Consider the following 27,548-nt stretch of genomic DNA (forward strand, 5'->3'; position numbering starts at 1 on the left):
CACCTAGAAAAAGCCCAATGCGATCGCTAGTAGTGACAGCATATCATTTAAGCATTATGATAATCTACCCCCTCCAAAAAAGGCTTAGAAGCAGGAACCGCCTAAAAATTTTCTACCCAAGACAAGCAAATTTGTCGCTTCCCAATTCTTTGATTCCTAATTGGAGTCTCAGTTTCCAATGAGGAAGATGATCTGTGCTAAGCATTTCTCTGAGCAAAGGAGCATTCTGTTGCTAGTGGGCTTTGTGTGCACAAACACAGCCCTGAAGTAATTCAGAATGTTAATTACTGACAAGGGAACTGCACCCCCCTTTTGTATGAGTAGTCATTTCACAGCCCAATGGGTACAGCACACAATTTTGCTGTTACGGTGAGCACGTTGGCTCTGCTAAGGGTTCGGAAAGATGGAGGTAAGCCCAAGGGAAGGCATACAACTCCGTGGATCCAACTGAAATCCCTTCCATCTAATAAGGTCTCTCCAAGGGGAGACCTTCTCGCTCTCTACAACTCCCTGAAAGGAAGGTGTAGCCGGGGGGGGTGGTCTCTTCTCCCAAGGAACAGGTGATGGGACAAGAAGAAGTGGCCTCAAGTTGCTCCAGGGGAGGTTCAGATTGGAGATTAGGAACAATTTTTACATGGAAAGGGTCATTAAGCCTTGGAATGGGCTGCCCAGGGAAGTGGTTGAGGCACCATCCCTGGAGGTATTCAAAAGACGGGTTGACATAGAGCTTAGTGACATGGTTTACTGATGTTTTTTATCAGAGTTAGGTTGATGGTTGGACTAGATGATCTTAAAGGTCCCTTCCAACCCAGACAATTCTATGATTCTAAATAATGATGCTCAGTTTCTCTCCAGCCTTGCCTGGGAGGAGGTTTCCTCCTCCCACTCCTGGTAGGAAAAATACTATGATTTGATTTTGTGTGAAAATGAAGTGATTTTTAAAAGATTTTAGGACTGAAAGGATATGTAGAAGACATAGCATACTTTTTTCTTGAGGTGCAGATGCCACGTTAATGGCTGTGGCATTTCAGCAATAAAGCAGGACTTGAGGTTCACCTGGGGCCTTTCATACTGGTGACTTCAGGACTGTGTAAGACACTGTAGCACCCAAGATAAAACATACATTTCCACCTTTTCAGTGCCTTTTTCTGTCCTCCCCCACTGATGCCACGGAGTTCAGTAGCATCCAGGAGACTTTGCTCCTGTGTATTTGGTCCCCTGTGCCCTCCTCTACCACTCTGCTGTGGGCAGCTCTCTCACCTGAGACACCAAAAACCATTCTCCAAATACTAAATTCAGCCTTCAGATGCGTGGGCGTAACCTCTACTGACTCACACACAATCTCTCCACCACTATTGGAGCACTAATCTCAGGCCAAATGATTGTTATTTTTAATCACCAGAGGCAGAAGTGGTGTAAACTCCAATCAGAGGAGCAAAAAAAAAAAAAGAGCCATTATCAGCTGAGAGCAGGATGAAGATTCTAAACCAAAAGCCTCAGAGGCAAGACATGGGCTCTTGTTGCTCTTGTTTACTGAAATCCTCACAGCACAAACTGTGCTCTGCATTTCAGCCTGGATAAACACAACAGGACAGAGGAAAACAGTTTTAAAATAAGAAGAGAATGAAATGAGTGTGTCCTTCTGTCACAAGCCACAGCTGAAACTGCTCTCCACCCCCAGTAGCACAGCTGGAAATTCCCCCAAATTTTAATTCAAAACCGTGCCCCTATACATCTGCATGAATTATCACAGTTTGCAAATGGCCACGTAGTCACAAATGTCATAGCAGCAAAGTGGTGTCCTAGAGAACGGGCACCGAAGAGCCCTACGCAGCTCCACAAAGATCATCCCACCAACAATGTCCAGCAGGAAATGAAACAGAAATGAAAACAAAACAAAACTACCTCTGTATCCATGAAGAAGTCCCTACCTGGTTCTTTTTACAACATTTCGGTATGTGTTAGAGAAATTCTGCAACCAGTTTGGGTCCCGGGGTACTGGAGCCTTCCCAGCATGGGAGCTGCCCCAGCATCTTCAAAGGCAGACATTCAGAGGTCCACTTGCCAGAGAACGGCTACAAATGTCCAGGGTCATAGGATCACAGGACAATTTGGGTTGGAAAAGACTTCAGGAGATTTCTAGTCCAACCTTCTGTTCAAAGCAGGGCCAGCCGTGAGGTTAGATGAAGTTGCTCAGGGCTTCATTGAGCCTGCCTTGAGAAGACGATGATGGAGACTGGACAACCTGTTCGGACAACTCGCTTCAGTGCTTGACTGTCCTCATGGGGAAAAGCCTTCTCCTTCCATGTACTCTGAACTTCTCCTCTTCCATTGTTTCTCGTTCTCCCACCATGCACCAAGCCTACTCATCTTCTGTTGAACAGTTCTATTCTAACAACTGGACACTTTTGGATGAAAAAGCCTTTTTCAAAGCTGCGTGGGGTTTTTTTTCAGAAAATTTTCTGTGAGCTCAGAGCCACATATCTTCTCTGAGATGTGCAGCACTTTAAAGACCAACTACAGGTGCCCTCTCACTAGAAACTGAGGAACTGGACAAGTCAGCTCTGGGACTGGACATGCTGCTGGCTCTTCAGATTGATTTGACTTAGGAAATTCTGAGAAGCTTGGAGGGAATTTTGGGGTTGTCATTTCTCTTATGGCTCTGAAGAGCTGAATCCTTTCTTGAAGCTTAAACAGCAGCAACAAAGTGAGGAAGCCTTTGTGGAAAAACACCAATATAATTATCAGAGAAAATTTTCTCTATTTTTTAAGTATTCCAAGCATACTTTCTTGACAATTAAACTTCTTGTAATCCTTTTCTTTTAAAGTTCTGGGACTGAGCTCTGCTCTGGCTTCCACAGCAAAGGAAACTCAAGGACAAGAGGAAAAAGAGGGTATTAGTCATTCCTGCTGTTACCTCAGCCTGCTCTGCACACAAGTCTTGTGGATTTGGGTGCTCAGCACCTTCAGAAGGCAGGCTGCTGGAGCAAAAAGCACATCTGAAGGAATTTATGTTGATTTTGAAAGAGCAGACAACAACAAAGGAACCAAATCAGGAAAAAAAAAGTCAACTCCGGCCAATATCAGCCACTAAATATAGCCCTCCCCTTACCTCAGTGCATCTAATTCTAAGATACGCATTTCTGACTCCATCCACTCAGTTGAAAAGGGAAAGACCACACCAGGATAAGCAATGAAGAGCGGTCAAACACATAACTTAATGACAGTGTATAGAAGCCACTACAAAAAAAGCGAGGGGAGAATGAAACATTTTGTGGTGCGGCTGAGCGGTTGATTTCTGTACCCAATCCACCAATATTTTCCAAGCATGGACAGCTTTTCTTGAAATTAAAATAGAAAACACAAGTCCCATATCCCACAAAAAACCTGACAGTTTAGTAAAGAGATGGAACCAACTGAGTAAATCTGACTGCATGGCATTTTAGGAAAAGGACAGAAATAGCTGCAGCTATTAAAAGTGATATACTGCTGAAATCTTTTTGTGATTATGCTAAAAGTCGATCTGACTTCTTGAAAGAACTCTTAAATGGTTACTGCTTCCTCAAATAAAAGCTACTTCACATGTGCTCTTCTTCCTTAAAAATATGCTGAATGGACTTACTTCTAAGTGTCAGATTTGTACTTTTTACTGCCCTTTGGAGACATGTGGAAAAGACATAGCTGAGAAAGAGGAAATTAATAGACCAGGGAATAAACTATAATAAATCAAAATGCAGTCAGTGTAGTAACTTTTTTGTGTTGCTGCTATCATTAGACTGGGTGAAGGGAAGCAGAATTCATCAAACTTTCCAAACACAGTTTATGCAGAGTCCTCCAAATCAGAAAGTAACATTCAATTTGGTTTATTTGCATGAAACTAATATCTTTAGCCATCTTCCCCCCCCCCCCCCCCCTTAATGTGATGGATGTTTGAAGCTGAGGTCCAGATGCCTCAACCAACTTTAATAACCCCTCTTTTGTTCCAGAAGAAAGGAAACCGTTTGCGATATCCTAAAGTCCACTAGACCCACTGATTACTTTCCCTTGTATCTTCAGTCTCTGTAGATCAGCTCCAACCCAAAAGCTGTGAGATCTGGTATAAGAGCAGTGCTGCATCCACGCTAACAGGCCCTGCTGAAATGAGGGGTGTAACAGTTGAGACTTCAACTTTAGGGCAAAGCCAGTCTGAGTTCTCATTTGCTTCACTCAAGCAGATATGTTGGTGCGAAGTTTCAGATCCTTCTTCAGGTCACTTTAGCTTTGAAAGCTTAGATCAGTCCACCAGGAAATGGAAACAACATCACAGGCAGAGATGACTACTAGTAGTAAACAATGGGCATTGCATTATAAATGATCCTCGTAATCAATGGATAATGTCGATTTTTATTTGTTTGTTCACTGAACAAAACACATTACGGACATACAAGCACCTTCTAAGAAAGAAAGTAAGACTGAGAAATATCATTGACGCTACTCTATCAATCAATGGTAGAGGAATGTTCCCATACCAGGCCAGACCCATGCATTGCATAAATCAATACAGGACTGAGCTCATGTTGAGTCATGCCATCAATAACCGTGCCATACTATTCTCGTTTCTGTCACCCCCACCTAAACGCAGACCAACAGTAGCTGAGAGCAGCAGCGTGAACCGCTGCTTAAAATTCTCCCACCAAAATGAGGGAGAGTCAATGCGATTTCCATGTCTTTGCTGGAACTCATTCCCTCTCTGGATACTGCCAAACCAACCCGACCAGCAATGACTCATAAAGTACTGCTGAAAACCTTGGGTTTTGCCTTTGGAATGCACTGGGTTACACTGAGAGTTTGTGATGCTCCAGCATGGGGAAAGAGGACATCCCTGGCTCGTCCCTACAAGGACATTCCCGGTCTGCACTCCGCAGTATTAACTGTGTGGTCAACTTATTCTTCCCTACCTAAGGAAAGCACTGAGCATTCCTTTGGCAAATGATATCACCCTTCCACTTTGATTTTGCTTCTGAGACATTTTTTTGCTTGCATAGGAAAACAAACGAACAAATTGTCCGATCCCTCATTCTTCCTTGCTTTCCCATTTCTAACCTTGTGGTAAAGAGATGTATGATGAGCTACAGAGGAAAAAATCTGTGGGGCTCCCAGCTAAAACGCTGGCAGCACATCACTGGGTGAAGTAGAATCATAGAATTGTTTGGGTTGGAAGGGACCTTTAAAGGCCATCTAGTCCAACCTCCCCTGCCCTGGGCAGGGACACCTCCCACCAGACCAGGTTGCTCAGAGCCCCATCCAACCTGCCCTTGAATGTTCCCAGGGATGGGGCATCTACCACCTCTCTGGGCAACCTGGGCCAGGGTCTCACCACCCTCAGTGTAAAAAATTTCTTCCTTATATCTAGTCTAACTCTACCCTCTTTCAGTTTAAAGACATTACCCCTTGTCCTGTCAACAGGTCCTGCTAAAAAGTTTGTCCCCATCTCTCCTGTAGGCACCCTGTAAGTACTGAAAGGCCACAATAAGGTCACTCCAGAGCCTTCTCTTCTCCAGGCTGAACCCCCCCAACTCTCTCAGCCTGTCCTCACAGCAGAGGGGCTCCAGCCCTCCCAGCATCTCCTCAGGCCCCACTCCAAGAGGTCCATGTCCTTCCTGTGCTGAGGACTCCAGAGCTGGACTCAGTGCTCCAGGTGGGGTCTCACCAGAGCAGAGTTTGTCATATCTGGGCAATCTGGCTGTAATGATAAGGTGCATGCTCATCTCTAGCTGCTGGGCTGAACTGTTCTAAGTTCATGTGTTGCGGAGGAAAAATTGGGCCTGTCTCACAGAAGACTGAGAGAAAAGACTGAATCAGGACTGAACAAGGGAATGTTTCTCTTGCAAAATGGTAATATAAATGATATGGGGCTGACTAATAATACAGTTGGTTTCCACTAACTAACAGAATAACATGATGATCTACAGAACTGAATGCCAGGCTCCAGGATAGTTTTTTTTCCTTATTTTCCATCTGAGTCAGAACAGAACCTGTGTTCAAGAGACCAAGTCTCATGCTTTTTGGTTCCCCATTTAATCTCATGTGGGTATGCCCATCTGATCAGATCTGCAGAAGATATTCCACATGTCAGAAGCCCCATAATGGTGGTTCAAACACGGTTCCAACCCCTAACGGAGTTATAATGCAAATTATCTGTGGACAGTTTGACCAAGAAAATAAATATTTCCCATGGACAGAAGAACTGATTCTATGGAACCGAAAGATGATGAATCCAGGATGCATGTGGAAGCATGGTGCCATATGTGTCTCTCCATTCACAGGTTTTAAGGTTCCAGTTCTAAAAAGAGGATGTCCAATTCAATAGGAGAATTAGACGGCAGCTCAGCCCGGCCAAATCTCTGGCCACCACTTTGTCCCAGGTGTTTTTTAGCCTGCCTCAATACCTTCAATTTAGTGAGTCATACCCTGTTTCAGTGAACCCACTTTTAAAACTAGATAGAATTTTTAACTAATGGAGCGCATCATTGTGTCTGTCATCAATCTCCCCTCTGTGTACTCAGAAGGGCTACCCTGAATCTGGTTATTATCTTGCAAAATCAATCTAGTTTAAGGATTATTCTTCCTGAAAATGCAACGGGCAATCTCTTCTTTCGAATATTTTGTTCAAAACATTAAGCTGCATGTACATCCTAGAAGAATTTGAACATGGGATCCGAGCTAAGATCTTAAGCGGTCTGAAAGAACACATCAGTCTGCTGAATATGATATCCAGAAAAATACAAGTTCTCATTTCAAAGGTAATACACACACACACACACACATACATATATATGTATATAAATCTGTATGGCATGTTTGCTGTGCAGGCCTAGACTCCTTGTGAAGTTGTTTTTCAGTATAGCAAATTAGAAAAACATGCCCAGAATTAAAGGTTACTTAATCGGGTTGAAGCACTAACTTCAGTTCCAGCAGCTCCCTCCCACTACGTTACATCTGATAATGTACCCAAGTCCAAACATAAACTTAGTTCAAAAAGATGTTTGGTCCTTGAATGTAAAATGACACTTAGCTTACACAATTAGCCAGGTAATACATATCCTTCCAAGAGAAGCAATTTTTACCACAGAATAATCTGCATTTTACTAATCTCGGATTGTTAAATTTTACTTGCTGAAACTTTTCCATATGGTTTTTTGAATACCACTGTCCTGTATTTAATTACCACAGAAGGATATTAATGAGGAGGTTGGAAATTTGGCCCAAGCCCTGTTCCACAGTTAGGACAGTTTGATGGAGGTAAAGCCAACGAGCAGAACATTTCTGTCAATACCAGGCTGTGCCACTTCACACAAAAAAGCAGCGGCAAAAGAGGAGTAAACAGACCTAGAAAAATAAAACAACTGACTTTTTTTTGGGAATTGTTCATAAACTTCTAGAACATTATGGTCATAAAGCAGCACTGAGTGAAGTGAAACACTAAAGGATGGTCAAACAGGAACTGGTGGAGTAGCCCTTGTAATGGAGACCACCATTTTTATAAAGCTGGAACTAAGATGCAGAAATGCAAAGTTCACTTCCTGATTTTGAAGGCAAAAGATGATATTGAGCAGAACCAAGGCATGGGTGGGCAGCCTGGAGAGCAGAGGGTGGGCGGAAGCTAACGTGGGAGGGAGAGCACATGTCGCCTGGGTGAGGAAGTGGTACACCACAGATACTTCATCAGCGTGAGGGCTTTGCAAACGCAGTCTCCTGGGGACTGTTTTAAATACACAAAGAATGACACACAGCCCTGACAGGCCCTCGGTGTTGTCTGAGAAGGATGGTTGCCTTCTAAAAACACTGGACTGACGCTTGTACTTCTTCCAAAAATGCCTATTTTTAACCTCAATCTCTTCATATAAACAGTGGGCAGATGCACCGTGTAGTAAGCTCTGTTTTGTCTAGCATGAAATTAATGGCTTCCTCGGCCTTACCTGACAATGGAAAACATATTCCGGTGTGGTTTTCTTGAACTTCATGTTCCATACCAAGGCTACCCCGTCAGGCTCATGTGGAGCATCTTCATTATTGTTATAAGATGCAACCATCAACTCTGGGTACTAGAAAGAAAAAGGAAAAGCAAATCAAATGAGATGGGTGATGAAGAACCTATGCAAAATCAGACGAGACAGAAATGATCTACACTAAATGTGCAATATCTGGATTTAATTATAATACACACTAGTCCGATCATAGTATTCAGCTTCATTTGGGTTTTATATTTTACTCGTCCCTGACATCCTTAAAGCCCCTGCTCCTTGCTGTCTATCAGTTATCCTCAGGTACCAAGAAGGCAATGTTATTTTCTGTAGGTAATTCTCAGAAAAGACAACTAGCAGGATATTCATAACGAGAATGCAAAGCAAGGAAGAGGAGAAATCTGAAAGCTTGAGTAATTCTAATGTATTTGCTTAACCATTTCCTCAGGGAAAAACCCGTGTCTTAATTGATTTTGATAATAAAAACCACTCTGAGCATAGCGTGGACTTGCTTTTATTCTGAAATTCAGAGTTTTTTCAGTATCCCTGAAAAACTCGTCTTTCTTATTTCACTATGCCCTCTCCCTATTCACTTACGCGTAGACTCAACTCGAAAGCTCTTCTTGACGATTCAAATAGCAAACAAAACATTTTCTTCACAGAAGCTCAATTTTGCAAGACGCTGAGGTCACCTTGTAAAGCACAGGGTGACCTCAAGTTCCACTGACTGGGTAAGACTCAGGCAATGAGGGCTCTAAAATCAGATCCGTATTCTCTCATGCGCCCATTATCCACTGACGCATAGAAGTAGATGTGCAACACGCACATATGCATTTGCTCTGTTTATATATATATATACACACACACACATAGTATCATATCTGAAAAAATCAGATTTTCATGTTCTGTTGATGACTTTGTATCGTTTCAAAACACCGTAAGAAGTAACAATTTGCCCACAAAAATTTGATTACTTTCTGCCTGTACAATCGCACCCGGTTCTCCACTCCCACGTGTTTGACACCAGGCTCCTCTGGTGGCCTCCATCCTTCCCTCTAAATCATCAAAGGCAGGCAGTGGACCTTATGGCACCTGGCTTCTGCAAACCCACGAGCCAACAGCCCAAGCTCTGCAGACCCACACCCTCCTCTTGTAAACCAGGAATGCTTTCCCTCAAAATTTCTCAGTAATCTCTGCAAATCACTGTCACTTTTTGTCTTTCCTGGGTAAGTTCCTGCCAAACCACCCGCAGCTTTATAGGGGAACGGCGCAGCTGGGAAATGTAGAGGAAGTGGGACAAAGAAAGTGCCAATAGTGCTATTGGGAGCTGTGAATTTGGTCCACACCAGGCATTTTAAAAATAAAGAAAACCCCACAGCACCCTTTATATCATTATCACTGGGGTTTGAACCTCTCTGCTCTCGAAGTCCATTTGGAAGAAATAATGCGCACAGCTATAACTTTTGCCATCAGCAGCTGCTCCTTCCCACTTTGTGTACACTTGCATGGATAATACATCACGGAGCTGAGGATTTTTCTATCCAAGCTCATCAATCCAAATGAGCCAGGACCCACGTGTGGGAGAAACCAGCAATGACATGTGGCCACTGAAAGCTGCCTCTTTCCCCTTTTGGGGCAGCTCTGACTGGGTTGTACCTCCATCCCAGCAGACCTTGGCTTCAGGAACAGTTTCTGAGGGCAAATTCATAGAATCATAGAATGCTTTGGTTTGGAAGGGACCTTAAAGCCCATCCAGTCCCACACCCTGCCCTGGGCAGGGACATCTCCCACCAGACCTGGTTGCTCAAAGCCCCATCCAACCTGGCCTTGAACCCCTCCAGGGATGGGTCATTTAGCACCCATATCACTTGCATGGGACTCAGTGCATGCAGCACACCAAACGCCTCTTCTCTCTCCTTAAGACTGAAGAAGCACCAAGCCCTTCCACCGGCACCACTGCAGCCAGCTGGGGTGTGCGACCGGCTCTGCAGCACCAGTTTAGAGGCATTTTGGCGTCAGTTCACGCTCCTGGAAAGTTTAGGGAGCGTGTTCTGGTTGGCACCACGTCTGGCCATACACAAACACTGACTCAGCCCTTGCGGGTCTATGCGTAGGTTTTGCAATCACAGCGTTTATGCATCTGACTGGAAATACAGTTTCAAGCTCACACAGACGCTGGGGTCATACCCAGCTGGGCAATACTATGGTGAGGCTTTTGGACTCTTAAAAAACCCCAGAGCGAAGGGCAGGACCCTAAATGCCCGCTGGCATTGCATACTTGCCTCTTCACTCAATCTACTTGCATTTATGGAATTTGGGTCCTCACCAGGTGCCCGGCTGGGACTGAGACCAAAAACAACGTGGAAACGGTGCTGTGGGAAACGGCGTTCAAGGCTGCTGCCCGAGAGTCGAGAGAGACAGAGCAGTATCCCTGAGACGGTAGTTTTCTTGGCTGCAGATGAGCTAAGCTACCTCCTCACGGACAGAACAAGGTGATCCCACTCTCTGTGTTTACGCTTGGTCTGTTGGGCCTTTCCCTTAGATCCCTGATGAAGCATCTAAGCCGTTTTCCCTTTGCTCTGCAAAGGAATCCAGGGGCTAGTGGGTTAGATTTAATGGTATGAACGATCCCACATGTTTGGGACCGTATTTTACATGTGACTGGGAACAGCATAACTTGTTTAATCAATGCATCAAGGTCCTTTGTTTGATTAAGCTTCTATTTGCCCTGGGGCTGTTTTGCAGCGACAGTTTTATCGCGGGAAAATTGAGCAACATGTTCTGCAGTTCCCACGATTATTCGAGTTATCCTGTGGTAGACTGGACACTGCCCTGTCCTGGAGCGAGAGTGAGGAACGGGAGCTAGAGGTTGGGTGAAATACCTCCGTACACCTCAAAGCAGGCAAGGAGAGGAGGGGAGTCCCTCCTCCCAAGCCGAAGCAGAAGTGCCCCCCCCCTGGCACGGAGAAGCCCCCACTGGGGTGCCGGGGAGCTGAGCGTGAAGAGTTAACGGAGGGGAAGGCAGGAGGGGCCACCCTGGAACAAAGAGGTGGGAAGCAGAACATGCCTGGGAGCCCCAGGGGCTGAGCAATTACATTTGGCAGTGCTCTTCTGAGGCGGCTTTTTTTCTTGCTGCCCTGGGAATACAGTAAGAACTGCCTGTTAGGAAAATATCAGATAAGAATTCCATGTAATTTCCAGCCCCTGAACAAGTGAACAACCTCAGATAAGTGTTTCCTCAGGCTTATATTTGATTTCTGTGGAAATCCATATGTGCTTAAAGGCCACCCACGTCACACCAGTGCATACCTGTTGTTAAGCTGATATTTTGTATGAAAGCAAAGGGATAAATCCCTCGTTTCACACAGGGGGCGCGAGCTGGATATTACAAGCTGGCTTGTGTCTCTGCAGCTGGCTGTTGTGGGGAACACCAGACCTGCACAGCCTACCAGCGATGCTCAGGGAGACCCTCCAACTCCTTCAGCATGGGAAGGACATGGACCTCTTGGAGCAGGGCCAGAGGAGGCCACAGAGATGCTGGGAGGGCTGGAGCCCCTCTGCTGTGAGGACAGGCTGAGAGAGTTGGGGCGTTCAGCCTGGAGAAGAGAAGGCTCCGGGGAGACCTTAGAGCCCCTTCCAGTCCCTCAAGGGGCTCCAGGAGAGATGGGGAGGGACTCTGGATCAGGGAGGGAAGCCATAGGACAAGGGAGAAGGGTTTGACACTGAAAGAGGGGAGATTGAGATGAGATCTCAGGAAGAAATTCTTTGCTGTGAGGGTGGTGAGAGCCTGGCCCAGGTTGCCCAGAGAAGCTGTGGCTGCCCCATCCCTGGAGGGGTTCAAGGCCAGGTTGGATGGGGCTTGGAGCAACCTGGTCTGGTGGGGGGTGTCCCTGCCCAGGGCAGGGGGTGGCACTGGGTGGGCTTTAAGGTCCCTTCCAACCCAAACTATTCTATGATTTTATGACCCTCCATGCAGTCAGCTGCCACCTCCCCTGAGCAGATCCCAGAGGGATGGAAGCAGGGGAAGGAGAAGGACGGATGATAGAGTCACTGTGCTCCTCATCCACCACCTCTCCCTCTACTTAACCTGGCTTCTGTGCTTTGGGGATGGAGCTGTGTTGGTTTGGAGAAGCTGAAGCAGCTCTGTCCTCAGCTGTATTTCGCAATATGACAATGCTTTGCGGTGCACAGGGACTGGATGCCTTCCCAGCTCGCTGCTTTAGCGTGCCCCCCGGCCAGCTCCAGCCTCCTCTTCCATCACTGGAAGAGAGGACCCAGCATTTTTCAAAAAACCTCTTTTCAGTCTTCTCAAGTTGTTCAGATACTTTGACATTTTGAGTTTTAGCATACTAGAAAAATAAGTTTTATTCCTCACTATTCTTAATTTTTATTTTCTATATTATTATGCATAACTATTTATTAAATCAATTGCCACATATTTAGTAAATTATTTTTTATTAGTTTAATTTTAAATATTTTGTCCTACAAAAATTTCCATGTGATGAAGGTGTGGAGGTGGGGGAGGAAAACTAAAGACTTCTAAATCTTAGTATGTTTGTTACCCTACAGTTTTAATACAACATCCTGGTTTTGAAGACCAAGTAACATATACCAAAAAAAAAAAAAGACAGCTTCGTTATCGCCCACTACTATTCTTTATGGAGAAACACGCATTGACCCATTCAGGGCCCCACTGCTAGCCAAGAAATAACATCACACTCTGCAGAACAAAGGGCAAAATGACACTGGCTGTATTTTTTAGGGAGAAGTTGGAAGGTATATAGAAATATTTCTCCCCACTTCCCATCTTACCTGGAGAGACCAATCCATACAGGTGACGACACGATGCTTTGACCAGTGCTCATCATAAAACTGACGGTTAAAGGAAAGGTTGGCTCCTGCTTGAACATCTCTGTGTGAATTCAAAGAAAGTGACATTTTTTGAAGGACCAGGGTTTAAATGCTGTGAAAAGCCACGCACAAGTTTCTCACTGCTTCTCAAATCTCTGCCCAACCTGGGGAAATCTGCCACCTCGACGTAATTGCTCTCATTTTCTTGCCGAGAGTAACAAATCTGCACACACATACGTGTATACACACTTTTATCTATTTCAATTATTTCTTCAGAATTTGAAATTTCACCCCAAAAAATGAAACGAAAAATTAAACCACCTAATACGTCAAAGAAAAAAAAACTCAGAGAAATAAAGCATGAAGCTACTTTACAAAATAATTTCAGCCAACAAAGTGAGCCAGGCCTTCGTGAAGAGATATTAACCTTTTTTTAACTATAAAAATGTTTAACTTAGTTTTAAAACTGAGGCTTCCTGGCACTGGAATTCTTTTTATAAAGCTTAGTTTACAAAAGCATAAAAAAACCCCAAACTGACCCATCTTTCTCTTCCACATCTCTGCCACTGTAGTCAAAGAAGATGTCTGAATCTTCAGCCAAAGCTCGCTCAATTACACGTATTGTCCGGTCAAAAAATATCAGGAATTCTTCTGAATGGAGAACTTGCTGTTTTTCCTCTTCTGTCAGTTCTCTAGGAGGAGCTTGGGAAATGAGAAGGTGTAGTTAAGAGTATGACATTTCACCCCTTTCCCAATGAATCAACATCTTCAGTGGGTTTCTTTTGACATGAAGGCTTGCCGTAGCAGTGTCAGGACAAAAATCAAAGCTTTGCTCTTAAAATCATGACTAAGAATTTCTTCATATATCTAAACATACTCCTGTATATTCCTAGACTGTAGCATTTACACAGAAGAGGTCCTATATCTTATATATTTATTATTCTGAAATGGAAAATACTTAAACCCCCCAAATTAAATAAACCGGGTGTTCCTATTTCAGGAAACAGCTATGACTGACGTTTGGGCAGTACCTCACTCGAAAAAGCAGAACATTTATGTAACAGGGGACCTGTCAGAGGTGCCAAAGACAAAATAATCTTCTTAACTTATACTACGGTTCTTTGTGTTAAAAGGGCTCACATAATCCCTCCCTTCGCTTCTTCCCATTTCTCTGTGGTGTCACTGATAAACCCTCTCTCTGCTTTAGAGCTTCAGTGAAGCCATGAAGTAAATGACCAAAGACATTCTCCGAGGCAAAATCAAAAGCAGCCGGCCCAACACCAGGCAGTTTTATTCCTTGTGGAGGAATCCTAAGAGCCAGAGCAGCCAATGCCCGCGAGCCGTGGCCAAAGCCCGTGGCATGGGAGGGGGTAGGAGCCAGGGTAGCCCGGCCCCCACGAGACAAAGTTGCTTCTTTACAGACACGCGGAGACTCCAAAGCTTTTACTTCCAAACCCGTATTTCCAATATGGCCCTTCATTTGAAAAATACCACCTTTGCAGGATGCACCAATGGATGCGATGTCTCCATCAGTTTAATGACCTGATGGTAAATTCTATTTCAAACGTGAGCATCAGAGGGAAAGGAAATTGGGACGATGCTATTGCTACGGTGCACAATTCCCTTCTCAATTACACCAGCAGGGTCACACTGATACCGTGGCAATGCTGTGTGTCATGTCTTTGCCCACGTATGCTTTTAAACCATCATTTTCACTATATTTCAGAATTACTTGTATTTCAAAAAATGCCGTTAGTATCTTTGCAGTCACACCGAACCAACCTTGCGGCCGGCTTAAATTCCCAGTGTGGAAAGCCCTGCTGACATCACAGGAATTATGCCAACAGAGAATTGTGTTCCAAATTTATAATTAGGCACACAAACACCACATTGTAAACAGACGTATTGCAAAATGACAGAGACTTGTACTTAAAGTTTAACTGTTGATCAAAGGTTTCCCACATTGGGCTTTACGCTACAGATTTGAGGTGTTTACATGTGAAAATGACCTCGCAGCCTCCCCGGGACACATTGGGTTAAAAAAGACAATTCAGCAGGGTGCCTCGGAGGAGAGGCAGTGCACACCAAAGTGTAACTCCCAGCCCCATCGTACATATCTTAATGTTTAATTAAGAAATGAGTGACACAGTTTAAAGCTGCAGTTTGAAATTATTATTTTCCGGTCGTTGTGCCGTGCTTTTGGCTGCCAGGGAGGTGCAGCCCTTGCTCCCTGCCTGATTTTCCCATGGTTCACACTTGATTCCTGAGCTCCGGTGCCCAAGAGTGATGCCACCACCAGTGCCAGGAGCAAGGAGGGGTTGAAAGGCACCGCAGCAGGCGGAAGGGGTGACATGGCCAGCATCGCTGCCCTACTCAGCTCCCCCAGTTTCCAGCGCACCCGCTGTGGTCAGGAGAGGCTGTTATCACCACGCTCAGGTTTGCCTCAACTGGCCAAAGCCTTAGTGCTGGAAGACAAAAATCTCTGCGCTGCACTCTGGCTAAATATAGAGGGTAGGAAAAAACGCCAAAGGTGGAGGAGCAATTTGGCCCTCAGAAGACAAAGCAGCTAAGAAAGTTTGAAATTTTATCTTTTGATGGTCTCCTATGGCCTTGGCCCTACGCCTCCTGCCACCGGGTTAGTGGTCCCCGTGGAGCTCCACACATCCAGAGAATATCTCCATCCCCCCCCCGCGCCCCCCCTGCGTAGCAGAGCGACGATTACCAAGGCAGGAGCACAATTTGCCTCTAAGTGCTTTAAACAGAAGTGATGCATGTGAAAAAAAAGAAAAAAAAAAGAAAAAAAAAAAAAGAATGACTAAAGTACAGGTTGACCTATTGCAGCATCCACTGCTGAATAGTAATTGGCACCGGGGGAACTCATCTGGCAAGGAAGCCTGTAATGAGGCAATATCCCACTGTCACCACTAAAGCATTGCTTTCCGAGAATCAAAGACAACAAGCATGACAATGCAGCAAAACGGCATAAAAGGGGAGAAAATAACTGTAAAGGCAACTGGAAAACTCATTTTAAACTGCTCCAAATGGTAAAAATTATTTGCTAAATCAAATCCTCTCTACAGCTTGGAAATATAAATTTATTACTCAGCCATTTGCTGACTATAACTGGCAAAGAAAATGCAACCCAAAAAATCAATAGAGAGGGAAAAAGCAAAAAATAAACAGCTTGGGAGCGGTGGAGCGTTCGCAAGCGCTGGAGAGACACATGATTGCAGTTCCACCTCAGCAAAACCTGCCTGGCCCTTAGCGGCGATCTGCGGGAGGCCGGCAGGCTGTTAAACCCTCCTCGGCACCAGAAACACCTTGGCGAAAGTCGGGAGGGCATAAATCAGCTTACCTCATTCGTCTGACTGACACACCAGATGCCCCCCGGCGATATTAAGCTTCATATTTTACCCTTATTTTCTTCTTTCATTCGGCTGCCTCTGAAGTTTTATTTGAGGCAACCTCTTCTTACAAGAATGTTAACATCATTACTTTTTCCAGTGTAAAACGTTACTGTAACTACTGCAAATACATGAAGTATAAGCAAAAAAACCCCAACAACAACCCCAAAACAGACAGGCTTGTTGTTTCAAATATGAAGATTTTCTAACCATTTATCTTTCAGAGCCACTTCCATTTTCCCCTTGTTCCTTCTCCCTGTCTGTCCATTACCTTGAATAAAATAAAAAGAATCCACGTAATTTTCTGCAATTTCTCTTCCTATCTGGGAGCTTACAGCCACTTTGATCTCAGCTTTCAAGAGACACAGGCTCTCTTCAAGGAAAACTCTCAGAAACACAAGTAGCTGATCAAAGTATTTCTTGTTTGGTTTTGTCACGGAGACCTGTGTGATGTGACAATATCTGCAGAAATTCCCTGTGAGAATACAGCGCTTGCCTTCAAGTATCTGCTCTCCCTGGCGTGAAAACCAAACAAACCACATCCAGCCTCCCGTGTCTAACAAAGCCGGGTGCCGGGGCTCAAAGCTTATTGCCTGGAGTGCAATGAAAGCTCCTGCAAGGAGAGACCCACACGGCAGGAGGACCCATGGTGGAGCCACCAAGCTCACCATGGTGTCCACCATCCACGGACCCACTGGATGGGATGGAGGACCCATACGCAGGGTCTTGCCTGGGTGGCTCTGGGGTTATGAGGTACCAAAGAAGCCCTGCACTCACATTAAGGTATAATCCTGTAGAAAATAAAATGGAATTTACATTTAAAATTAAACCACTGTGCAGTTCTATATGCATGGAGGACACTGCAGGGGGAGAAAATTAAGGTATAACTGTAAGGAAAGACATTGTACACTGTGCGTTTCCTCAGAAATACCAAATCTCACATCAGGTGCTTCATCCACAAATTTCTTTGGACAAAACAGAAAAAAAAAAAATATTTTGATATGAAAACATCTCCTTGTATCTTTAGGAACTAAGGTTTAAAAATGCTGCAGACTTGTTCTTATCCGGCAGAAGCACATTTGTAGTAAATATAATAGAAATAGTTGTGATAACAGTTTAGGATCAAATTCAAAAATATTTAAATACCAAGGGAACCAAAAAATATTTAAAAAAAAAAAAAAGGAAAGAAAAAAAGACCCAGATTTAAATAAGTACAACAGAATATAAAAAATATTCTCTTCTAACCTCAGCAATTGTAAAAACCTGACAAGAGAAATGAAGTCTATTAAAGTCGAAAAAAAAGAAAAAAAGAACAAGAGGAGTAAGAGAATGAAAGAAAGGGTGAACTAATAAAAACAGCAAAGCAGGAAGCAGCCTTCTTATGAGCCCAGAGATGTAACAAGAGACAGAAGGGGATTAGTCAAACCTTTTTAAGAGCTGTATTATTTCTCTCGGTGTACATTTAAACCTGTGTAAACCTTAGATGTGCTGACGACCGAAGACAGTAGAAATGTACAGCGTGAGAACCACAAGGTGCTAAGCGGCTCCCGGCAGCATTTAGCCCTTGCCAGCCGACAGCCGGCGACCCTTGGGCTTCTCTGGTGCTTCCCACTTTCATGCCAGGCTTGATATGTGCCATATCCTGGTTTGATATGTGCCATATCTTGCTTGTGTTAGGTTTTAAAATGCAAGCTCCTGCATGGCATAATTGCTGAACGTAAAAATGGAGATTCTGAGGATTTTTTTTGGTTCTGGAGGAGCAGAGTCCAGAGCTTTAAATTCAAATCTGTGCCAGGCAGGGCTGTTCCCATTGATCGTGAAACTGATTGATCGATAGGACGAGGGGGAATGGTAATGTTTTTAAACTGAAAGAGGGGAGATTGAGATGAGATCTGGGGAAGAAATTCTTTGCTGTGAGGGTGGTGAGAGCCTGGCCCAGGTTGCCCAGAGAAGCTGTGGCTGCCCCATCCCTGGAGGGGTTCAAGGCCAGGTTGGAGGGGGCTTGGAGCAACCTGGTCTGGTGGGAGGTGTCCCTGCCCAGGGCAGGGGGTTTGGAACTGGGTGATCTTTAAGGTCCCTTCCCACCCAAACTATTCTATGGTTCTATGAAACCCCACCACAACCTGTCCTGCATCTCCTTCTTGACGCCTGAGCTGCCCAGAGCTAAACCATCTTCCCCACCGCAGCCTGCTGCAAGGACACCCAAGGCCCAGGGCGAGAGCGGGGGGGCACAGCAGGTCTCCAAAGCCGCAGTTCCCAGCCTCCCCCATTACAGCCTTTCATGCCAGTTTCTGTGGATATATCCACAGCTTCAGATAAACGCGGGTTGAGGCCCACTTTCAAGACCCAGCCCGTCCCCACTGTTCATGTGGTTTCTACTGCCACAAAGGTGGAGCTCCAGAGCTCTCTGGTGGTGGAAAGCCCCAGCCCACTTGATGCCACAGTCTGGTGCCAGTCTCTTGTTTACGTGGTCAGGAGAGGCTATGAATGGGCAGAACCCAGCCCAGTTCACCAGCAGGTATCCCACACTCTTCCAAGAATGATGGGGAAACCATGGCCCTGAGACATGGGGGACAACAGGCAGGGGGGTCCCAATGCTTCATATGCTTCCAATGGTCAACAAGCCAGTCTTCACCTCCCACTCCAGAAACACTCTGGGGGGGCTTGAGCTGCTCCCCTGCCCTTGGCACCTCCATGGCACGAGGTGTTGTGCCCACCAGGCTGCCCTATGGCAGGTGCACCGTGTGCCTCACGGTGATGCTGAGACAGGTCCAGAACCAGGGTCAGACCCTGCCAACAGCCACCACCGCTGAATAATCCCCCCAAACCCTCCCAGAGCACCTCCGGAGTGTGCAGGGGTCAGGGTAGGGGGATAGACAAGGAAATTAAGCATGCAGTAAATGGGTGTAGAATTAAATTGGACTACCTATAAACCACAGAGAAAAAAAAAAAAAAATCACATTTCCTCTTAAAATACCATTATAAAAATAGAGCACTCCTGTCCTGTTGGCTTGGGGAGGGGGAGACTGAGCAGACTGGATCCAAGCTTTGTTTTTCATCCTGACCCATTTTTGAGTTATATTCGTGAAAAAAAATTGTCTGCTTTTCTCTCCCCGCACTTCTCTCTCCCATGGTTTTTTTTTCCTTACACTCCTATAACTCAAAAAAGGCCACGCTGATTTTTTTTTAATCTGTTAAAAAATGTGCTCCCTGAGCTGAAACCAAATTTCAGCCCAGAGCAAATTTTTACGGCTGGGTTATAAATCCCTGAAAAACAGGATTCATAATGGAAGTGCTGACACAGCCTTAACTACTATATAGCAGTGTGAATGGCGCCACTATAATATCTATTAGAGATTCTTTAAAAAGTTTGCAAAATATTGTCTTGCCTTGCAGAGAAAAAGAAGCCAGAGTACTTAATGCCAACATAAACATGCTTTTAACCCATTATGTGCTAATTTGCAGAAAAGCTATTAATTCTGAGTAGGCACACAGAGCGCAGCCCCGACAGGAAATGTTCTTCTAAACTCCTGTTTGACTTGTAACATGGTTTTAATCACTTCCATGAAACACAAACGACGGCTTCAAACTCGGAACGTTGCTCAGAACATGAGAAGGGCGATTACAACAGAGAGGAAAACGGGATTTTGCTGGTGAAAGGGCTAAAGCCAACAGGGAGGGAATGACACCGAACGCTAAAAAACGGGACTGGGTTCCCTGCCCGTCTGGGGACAGCTGCTTCATGTGGGTCATAGCATTTAATGCCTGTCATCGGCACGCCACCATTTCATCTGTCACGACATGTACTACAGGTCAAGGTCACTTTCTATCAGGCAATGAGCGTGTTTTCTTCTCTCCTTGAACCCAGTCGAGTGCTAGCACCTCACAAAGCCGGTTCTGCTAAAACAAGCTGTGCCTTGCTTTTACAGTTTGGGTGCCTGAGACTAGTGTTAAACTAGCCCAGCTGGCCTGGGGGGGCTGCTAGGCAGGGGAGGGGAGCACTGCTCCGAGACCGAAACACAGCAGAGAAATCAAAGATGTTGGCAGTGATGCTTGGTCAGCAAAGTACATGAAAGGCTACGAAAAAGTGCAATAAATCAGTTCAGGAATGTCTTTAGGTTTTTTTTTTTTTCTTCTTCTCTTCGTGCAGGAGTTAGTGCTTTCTCCCCAGGTATAAGCGCCAGCATTACTTTTATGTGGGAATAAACGGGGGTGGGATGAGCTGTAAGCTGAATACTGGAGGGGCATCCAGCGACTCGGGACAGGGGTTATGCACTGGGTGCAGGGAAATCACTTCTTATGGCTCCTTGGTGTCATCAGTAAAAGAGACGCTGTGTTAGGTCCAGTGACTGCCAGAGCCCATACGTGAGCTGAGCCCACAGTTTTGGGAGAAAGCGTAATTTTCAGGAAAAAGTAAGGGTTTTTTTATGTTGCCACTTTTCTTGCTCATGTCTTCAGTTCTGCCTGTGCAGACTCCTGTGTGACGCCTGTTGCTGCTGTCACCGCTGCTCCCCTCCGTCCATGGCTGCGATGGCGGGGGGCAGTGGGAGGAGCAGAAGGATGAAGAGCAGGAGGAGTGAGTTCCTCGCTCCCTGCTTCTACAGGGACCTAAGGAGCAATGGAGACTGCAGGATTTATGGCATGGGTGATTTCTCCGATGCTCTTAAGAGGGAAGAAAGCTCCATTTATAACCCAAACAGCATGGCTGGTGCTGCGACTCGCTTCAGAGTGTGAGGACAGCAAACGTGGGCACTACACACCAGGCTCAGGTTTACTGGACACTGGTGTAAATCATGCCAGGCTCCCCTGGGCGAGAAAGAAGCATCCCCTCCTCTATTCACAGTTAACGATTTCATGGGCTTCTCTGTAAAAAGACTCCATATTTTTCCTATAGTGACATTATCCAAGCCACGGTCACAGAATCAACCTGATAATGATCCCCATAGCACAAAGTGATTCAGGCCCTACCTGAGGGAGCAAGTTACCTTTCAAGAGGGTAAAGAGCATCATGAACAGTCTTGGCAATGCAGAGCCAAGAAATGCTGGAGAAGAAACTCATTTCCTCACACGCAGGAGCTACTGATATTTCAGCTCTTTCCCCCGACTCCCCACAGGGGTGAGCCCTGACTATTCAAGGTCACACACCAGAATAGCCAATACTCTCCTAAGTTCCCAAATTTTACAACCCTCTTCTAATTAGGAAAGCTAGAACGAGCCCAAGAGAAGCAAACAAAAGGCACCCAGCACATCTGCTGTGCCCAGTGCACCACTTCTGCACGTGTCTTATCTTGTTTTCACAAGATAATGCCCCACTTTGACCCGTGTCTCTTGTCTGCACCAGAAAGAAACAGTAGCCTGAATTTTTGTCTCTTGTAACCCTGGAGAGTGTCTCAGTCCAGAGAAATAGATAGAAGGGCTGGACCTGCCTGGCTTCAAATTGGACCTTAAGTTCCCTGGGGGCAGCTCCTACAAATTTTTTTATTTATTTTGATAGTCAACATTTTCCAGTGAAATGGTTTTCTGCTGGAGGATTCCCGACCACCACTAGGTTTAAGTTTGGCCCTCTCAAGCAGGCAGACAGGTATGGGCTCTAAGTACCTCTGACGATCAACCAACTATATGGAGCCGCTGGAATGCCTGGCATTCGTGTTTTAAATCTTTCATGTAAGCAGGCAATTTGAGCCAGAGGACAAGTAAGCACCAGCCCTGGAATCCAAGAATCTCTACTTCGTTCCCGAATTATGAGGATGCTTCTAAACAGCCAAAGCCTTGTGCCTTTCACAAGCTTCTTAGACCTACCAGCTGGGTCCCTGGGATACAACTTACTGCTTTTATGCCACTCCTGTGGTTTTGAATCAATAAAACTTGTGACTGTTTCAATTTCGCAGTGTTCTCAATAATAGAAACTACCTATGAGAATAACTACTTGCAGGATTCAGTCCTTTAAAGCTGTAACAAAGTCCTTTTCATTTTTTAAAGTACCTTCTTTCACTTCCTGCTTCTGGTCTTGATTTTCCGTCTCCAAGTCATCCTGTGCTTTTGGCTCCACCATCTCTTCATCGTCTTCATCCTCTGAAAAAAAAGGAAGAGAAAGATTTGTGAGATTCTCCTCTTTAAGGGGGATGGAAACTGTGCGTCTCCTTTACGAGTATAACCTGGTGGGGAACACAGATAAAGCAAAGCACACAATAAATGGAAACATCTACATTTATAGTCAGACATTTCCCCCCAGACTGCAAGATAATCTGCTAACACAGGGCACCTGCCACTTGTGCTCCCCGTGGCAACTTCCCATCCCAGATGTCGGCTGAATATCTCCCTGACCTCGGCGATGACTTCTTGGATGGCATAAGAACAGACGCAAAAATCTTTTGGCCTGGCAGCTATTCCCTGGCTGGGACACCTGCTATCCAGACACCTCATTTCCAATTCAATTCTCACCAGATTAATTTGTCTCTTGACCTACAGGAAGGGGTTAAATAGAAATCTGACCTCAGGTCAGAAGCCACTAGCAAGCAAACAAGCGTGGTGCGGTTCTGAAAAGTCATGGCCATCAACTCGAGGAACACAGCAACCAAAAGTGGCGTTTGGAGCTTAAGAACCATTCTTGCATTAATAGGAATTTAATGAACACTAAAATTTGACACATGTCAGTTACTGCTGCCAGATGTTTTAATGACCTTTCCTGACATATGCAAATGCCTCTCTTCCTTCCCCTCTCTCCCCACGCTCACATGGTCTCGTTTTATTCAGGAGGGCAAACCGTTCATTCCTTTCCTTGATGTCTGTTTGAAGTTACACGGGTGCTGATTGTCCAGAGCAAAACCATAACACAGCAGAGCCGGAAAGACAACAATGCACCAAAATGGCTCAAAACCTTCCTAACCCTCATTACTCGTTCCCAGCTACAGCAACGTGATTCATTCCCCAGTGCCCAGGGCTGGCACCCAACCCACTCGCACCCATGAGAGGGCAGGGACCCACAGCCTTCTAGAGTCAGTGGACTACGAAGATCAAAAATAGAGCTGGTCTGAAAAGAGTGAGTTACAGTAATTAACAATTAGGATGAGCAAAGCTGTGGGCTACAGAGGAATTATTCCGGAGTGATTCTGGAGCTTGACGTACTGTCAAGGTATAGCAATCACTGCAGGTGCCCTGGGTTGGTCCATCACGTGAGAGAACGCATGTTGGGCGTTCAGCTGTCAGCGATACTGCTGCGGTTCCTCTGGGGCTTCCTGAGCAATCTGCCCGTCACCGCGGGGCTTCTCCAGGCACCCTCCCTGCTCTCACACAGCCCCCTTAACACAGCCTGGGGTGGGGGGCAACACGTCACACTTCTCCAGCTGCTGGGCTACTGGCACCTTCTCCCACGAAGGCTGGCTGCAATCAGTCCTGGAGTCTTGGGGAGCTGTTGGTGCTGACAAGTTGCCTTCAGCCAACAGTAACGTGCAGCTGCATTTTGTTTTCAATAACGTAATAGGCACCACGCCATTCCCACCACGTTGCCTACCCTAGGACTTCTCCCCCCAGAAGCCCACGAAGCGTGTGTTGCTAGCTGACGTCTTGGCTGGAGAGCATGGCTTAGCCACAAACCGTAAGGAAGTGTCTCGGCATGGGCAGATATGCTTCTCCCTCTTGGGAAAAAGAGGAAATCTTGGCATAAGGTCTGTCATTGCTCCCCACTACCACCAGCGACTGTGGCCAGGAGAAGAGGGAAATCTTGGCTCCCCAGCCATCAGGGAGGAGGGATAACCGTGTGCTCCCCAGGCTGGGAAGGGAGGAAGAAGCCGGCATAGATGGGGAGGCATTTCCAGAACTAAAAGCACTGCTAATGAATGCCACCCCTTGATCAGGGTGTTCTCAGACCATGAGAGGAAACAGCCCCTCAGAGCGGAGTGAAAGCAGGGTGTTCACGATGCTTCCCTTGGCAATGACGTTTCCCTACGTACCCTATACAGAAGGGTATCTATAGAGAAGAGCTTTTAGAGACAAGGTCAGGGAGTTTCAGTTCAGCTGGGTAAACACATTCTTCTGTCCACAGGCTGAAAGTTAGATAACATCCAACACCCTCATCAGAGAGACAGTGAGAAAACCTCAGCTGCTGTACACACACAGGAGGGGGGGAAAAGTGGTCGTTCTGCCATCATAGAATCGCCTGGGTTGGAAGGGACCTTTCAGATCGCATCCAACCATCAACCCAACACTGACAAAACCCATCACTAAACCATATCTTCTAAGCACCACGTCTGCCTGGTTTTTAAATACCTCCAGGGGTGGTGACTCCACCACTTCCCTGGGCAGCCTCTTCCAAGGCTTAATAACCCTTTCAGTGTAAAAATTTTTCCTGATATCCATCCTAAACCTCCCCTGGAGCAACTTGAGGCCGTTTCCTCTTGTCCCATCGCCTGTTCCTTGGGAGAGGAGACCAACCCCCCCTGGCTACACCCTCCTTTCAGGGAGTTGTAGAGAGTGAGAAGGTCTCCCCTCAGCCTCCTTTTCTCCAGGCTGAACACCCCCAGCTCCCTCAGCCTCTCCTCACAAGACTTGTGCTCCAGACCCCTCACCAGCTCCGTTGCCCTTCTCTGGACACGCTGCAGCACCTCAATGTCTTTCTGTGGCGCTAGCGGAGACGGGGATGGATGGAAGAAAGCGGCACCCCCAGTTTCAAAGCGGAGATGAGAAGTGTGAGAAGAGAGAGAAGTGTGAGAAGAGAGAGAAGCGTGACCAGCGCCGCAGCGAGTGAAGGCTCCATAACCCCAGGCGCACACACACACAGACGCAGATAGGATCGCACCGGTGCGCAGATAGATGCACGCAGACACACTTATGGTGGATACCTAATGAAAAGCTAACTCCCACAAGAGTTTTGTGAGTCTGGCATTACAAGTTTTTGTTCCCTCGAGCACCAGCTCTTGGAGCCAGCTGTTTACATATGGATTTCGGTTTCCATTTTTAACCTGTTTCCAACCTGTCTGCCTTGTGCAGGGAGGTTTCAGAAGGGGAAGGGTTTGAGAAAGCTCACAGGAAGCAAACCAAAACCAAACCAAGATTTAATTAAAAATCTTGGGATTTTTAAGGCAGTATGCCATGGTCTTTAATGCCTTACTTGTAATTTGATGATGGATGGCCACAGAACAATGTAGCAAATGTAGAACTTGAGATTCAGTAGCGGGTTTTCAGATTGAAGTGAAAAAAATTTATCCCTGTCCCCTAGAAGTCCTCAATCCCCCTGATTTTGGGTGCCAAATTGTTTCCCTGCCTGTAGCCCATTCCTGCTTCTAAAGCAGGAAAAGAATGAATGGCTGAGGCACGGCTGGAGCGAGGGGGGGGTCTACTGATGCTTCAGCACCTATTAAGGTAGATCTTCTTTACTTCCTTCCTCTTCTGGGAACAATCAAAACCAAGTTTCCTTAGATTTCCCTAGATTTAATTGCAGCAGGAAAAGTAAGTAAAGGTTATTACAACACGTGCCATGCCTTTTTCCAAGAGCACACACATCAATAAATTAGTTTTACTGGAAAGGCAGTTTTTAGCAGTTTAGGCACAGTTCAGATGTCCTTATTTATTTACAGAGAAATGTATACACACACACAGAGAAACTCAGCTAAAAGAACAATGTGTTTGTGAGCCAAATGCTAAAATGTTAGCAAATGCCAGAATTTGGATTGCCTGGGCACGATTAGCTCCTTCCCCCTCCCCACGGGTAGGCATGATGACATCATTCTGGAATTTCCTCCCTCTTGAGTGCTTGGCCTCATTTTCTGGGTGCTCAACAGGAGACACCTGGGGCCTGAAATGCAGAAGTGCCGAGAGCTGAAGTCAACTGGGCTCATGCTTTGAGCAGAGAAAGTGCTCAGGAAATGCTACGCCTGCGAAAGCTCCCACACCTCTTGCTCCGCTTTCGCCGAAAGTCCTCATTCCAACATTTTTTGCCCTTTCTCTCCCTGTGCTTCAGTGCTTTTGCACGATGGCGATAATATTGTGGAGGTAATAGCACTCTCCCCCTGCAGAGATGGGTTGCAGAGAGACGTTCAGTGGGATTTGGGGCACATTAAGGTGCTGTCATGGGAGCACCGGAGAAACAAAAGCTTGGAGGGGGATGAATGTTTTCTGTGTTCAGCATAACGCTTGGACCATGTGCATTATTAACAGGACACCTGAGGCCAGAACACCAAATGGCGAAAAGATAAAAACCAGAAGGGTTAAAAAACTGCCTCCCCATTGACTGGTTGAAACAAGGATCTGTTAAGGAAACAAAAAATCCTTACACATTATCATGTAATTCAAACTGTATCATCATAAATATTCAAAAGGACTAATTAAGGATGCCCAGGAAACCTGCATTCTGGAATATCCAATGTTGCTTGGCTTTGCAACCTGAATGTTTATTTGCCATAGCTTTTTTGGATATTATGCACTATTTAATGCCAATGTATGCATACTCACATATGTTCACAGTACATTCATTTGCCATTGTGCCTAATTAGGGTTATGCATTTGTACCTTTGGCTGTGCACACACACGTGCATTACAGAATAATGTGAAATGCATTGGCATTCATTTTCCTGTGCAAAAATTGTGAAAATGGTAACATTTATTATACATCGGGAAAATCTGTGAGTGTCTACACAGCTATTCGTTTCCACATGTGCCCCCTCAGACTGGATGTCCCATTGCAGTCAATTGCCCAGGGAGATAAAGATAGTTCTCTATTCCCGAACGCAAACAGCCCTTCCCTATTTAGGAGCATATCTGACCCTGGGAAGTTTAGAGATAGAACTTTTTAACAGCTTACATAGCAGTAGTTGGAGTCTTATAGTCACATTTGGCAAACACAGAGCTGCTACCAGCAGCAGCAGCAGCGTTACACCCTGTTCAGAAGATCTAAATCAGAACCCAAATGTCTATTAAAGGAACCACATGAAAAAGAGCTAGTAATGAAGTGTACGGCTGCTGTGTAACCCTTCTCCTTTGTAGATCTCAAAGGGCTTTGTGAGGAGGGCAGTTTTACCATGCCCATTACCAGGCAGGAGCAGCCGCTCGCTGTAGATCACTCAGTAGACCAGCAGCTGAGGGCAGAATAGAGGGTTGACTTCAGAGTTTCAGCCTAGAGTCCTGCCCACTTAAGGCCATCCTGCCTTTTATTGTAAATAAACGACTCCTCAATGGCATTGATCATTAAATGTTTAGGTTAGCGACATCTGTCTGCTGAGGCTGGTGGAGCCATATGTGGGATTAATACAGACTGACATAGCTGAGCCAAACACCCTTTCTTCTTAACTCAGAGCTT

At 45.6% G+C, this 27,548-nt stretch overlaps 1 protein-coding gene across 6 annotated transcripts in view; it reads right to left on the reverse strand.

Moving 5' to 3' along the window:
- The window catches only part of DYNC1I1 (dynein cytoplasmic 1 intermediate chain 1), a 169,164-nt gene that overhangs the window by 63,190 nt on the left and 78,426 nt on the right, over positions 1-27,548 (reverse strand). For 4 of the 6 annotated variants that reach the window (XM_074151118.1, XM_074151115.1, XM_074151116.1 and 1 more), the window contains 4 exons: positions 22,241-22,330; positions 13,394-13,556; positions 12,816-12,915; positions 7,959-8,084 (listed from right to left, as the gene is read on the reverse strand). In XM_074151118.1, coding sequence (XP_074007219.1) covers positions 7,959-8,084; positions 12,816-12,915; positions 13,394-13,556; positions 22,241-22,330 — 479 coding nt within the window. Of the gene's footprint in view, positions 1-7,958; positions 8,085-12,815; positions 12,916-13,393; positions 13,565-22,240; positions 22,331-27,548 lie in introns of all 6 variants that reach the window. The other 2 variants (XM_074151117.1, XM_074151114.1) reach the window with 1 other exon arrangement.

Source organism: Numenius arquata, chromosome 7 (assembly GCF_964106895.1).
Source record: "Numenius arquata chromosome 7, bNumArq3.hap1.1, whole genome shotgun sequence".
NCBI classification, from domain to species: domain Eukaryota; kingdom Metazoa; phylum Chordata; class Aves; order Charadriiformes; family Scolopacidae; genus Numenius; species Numenius arquata.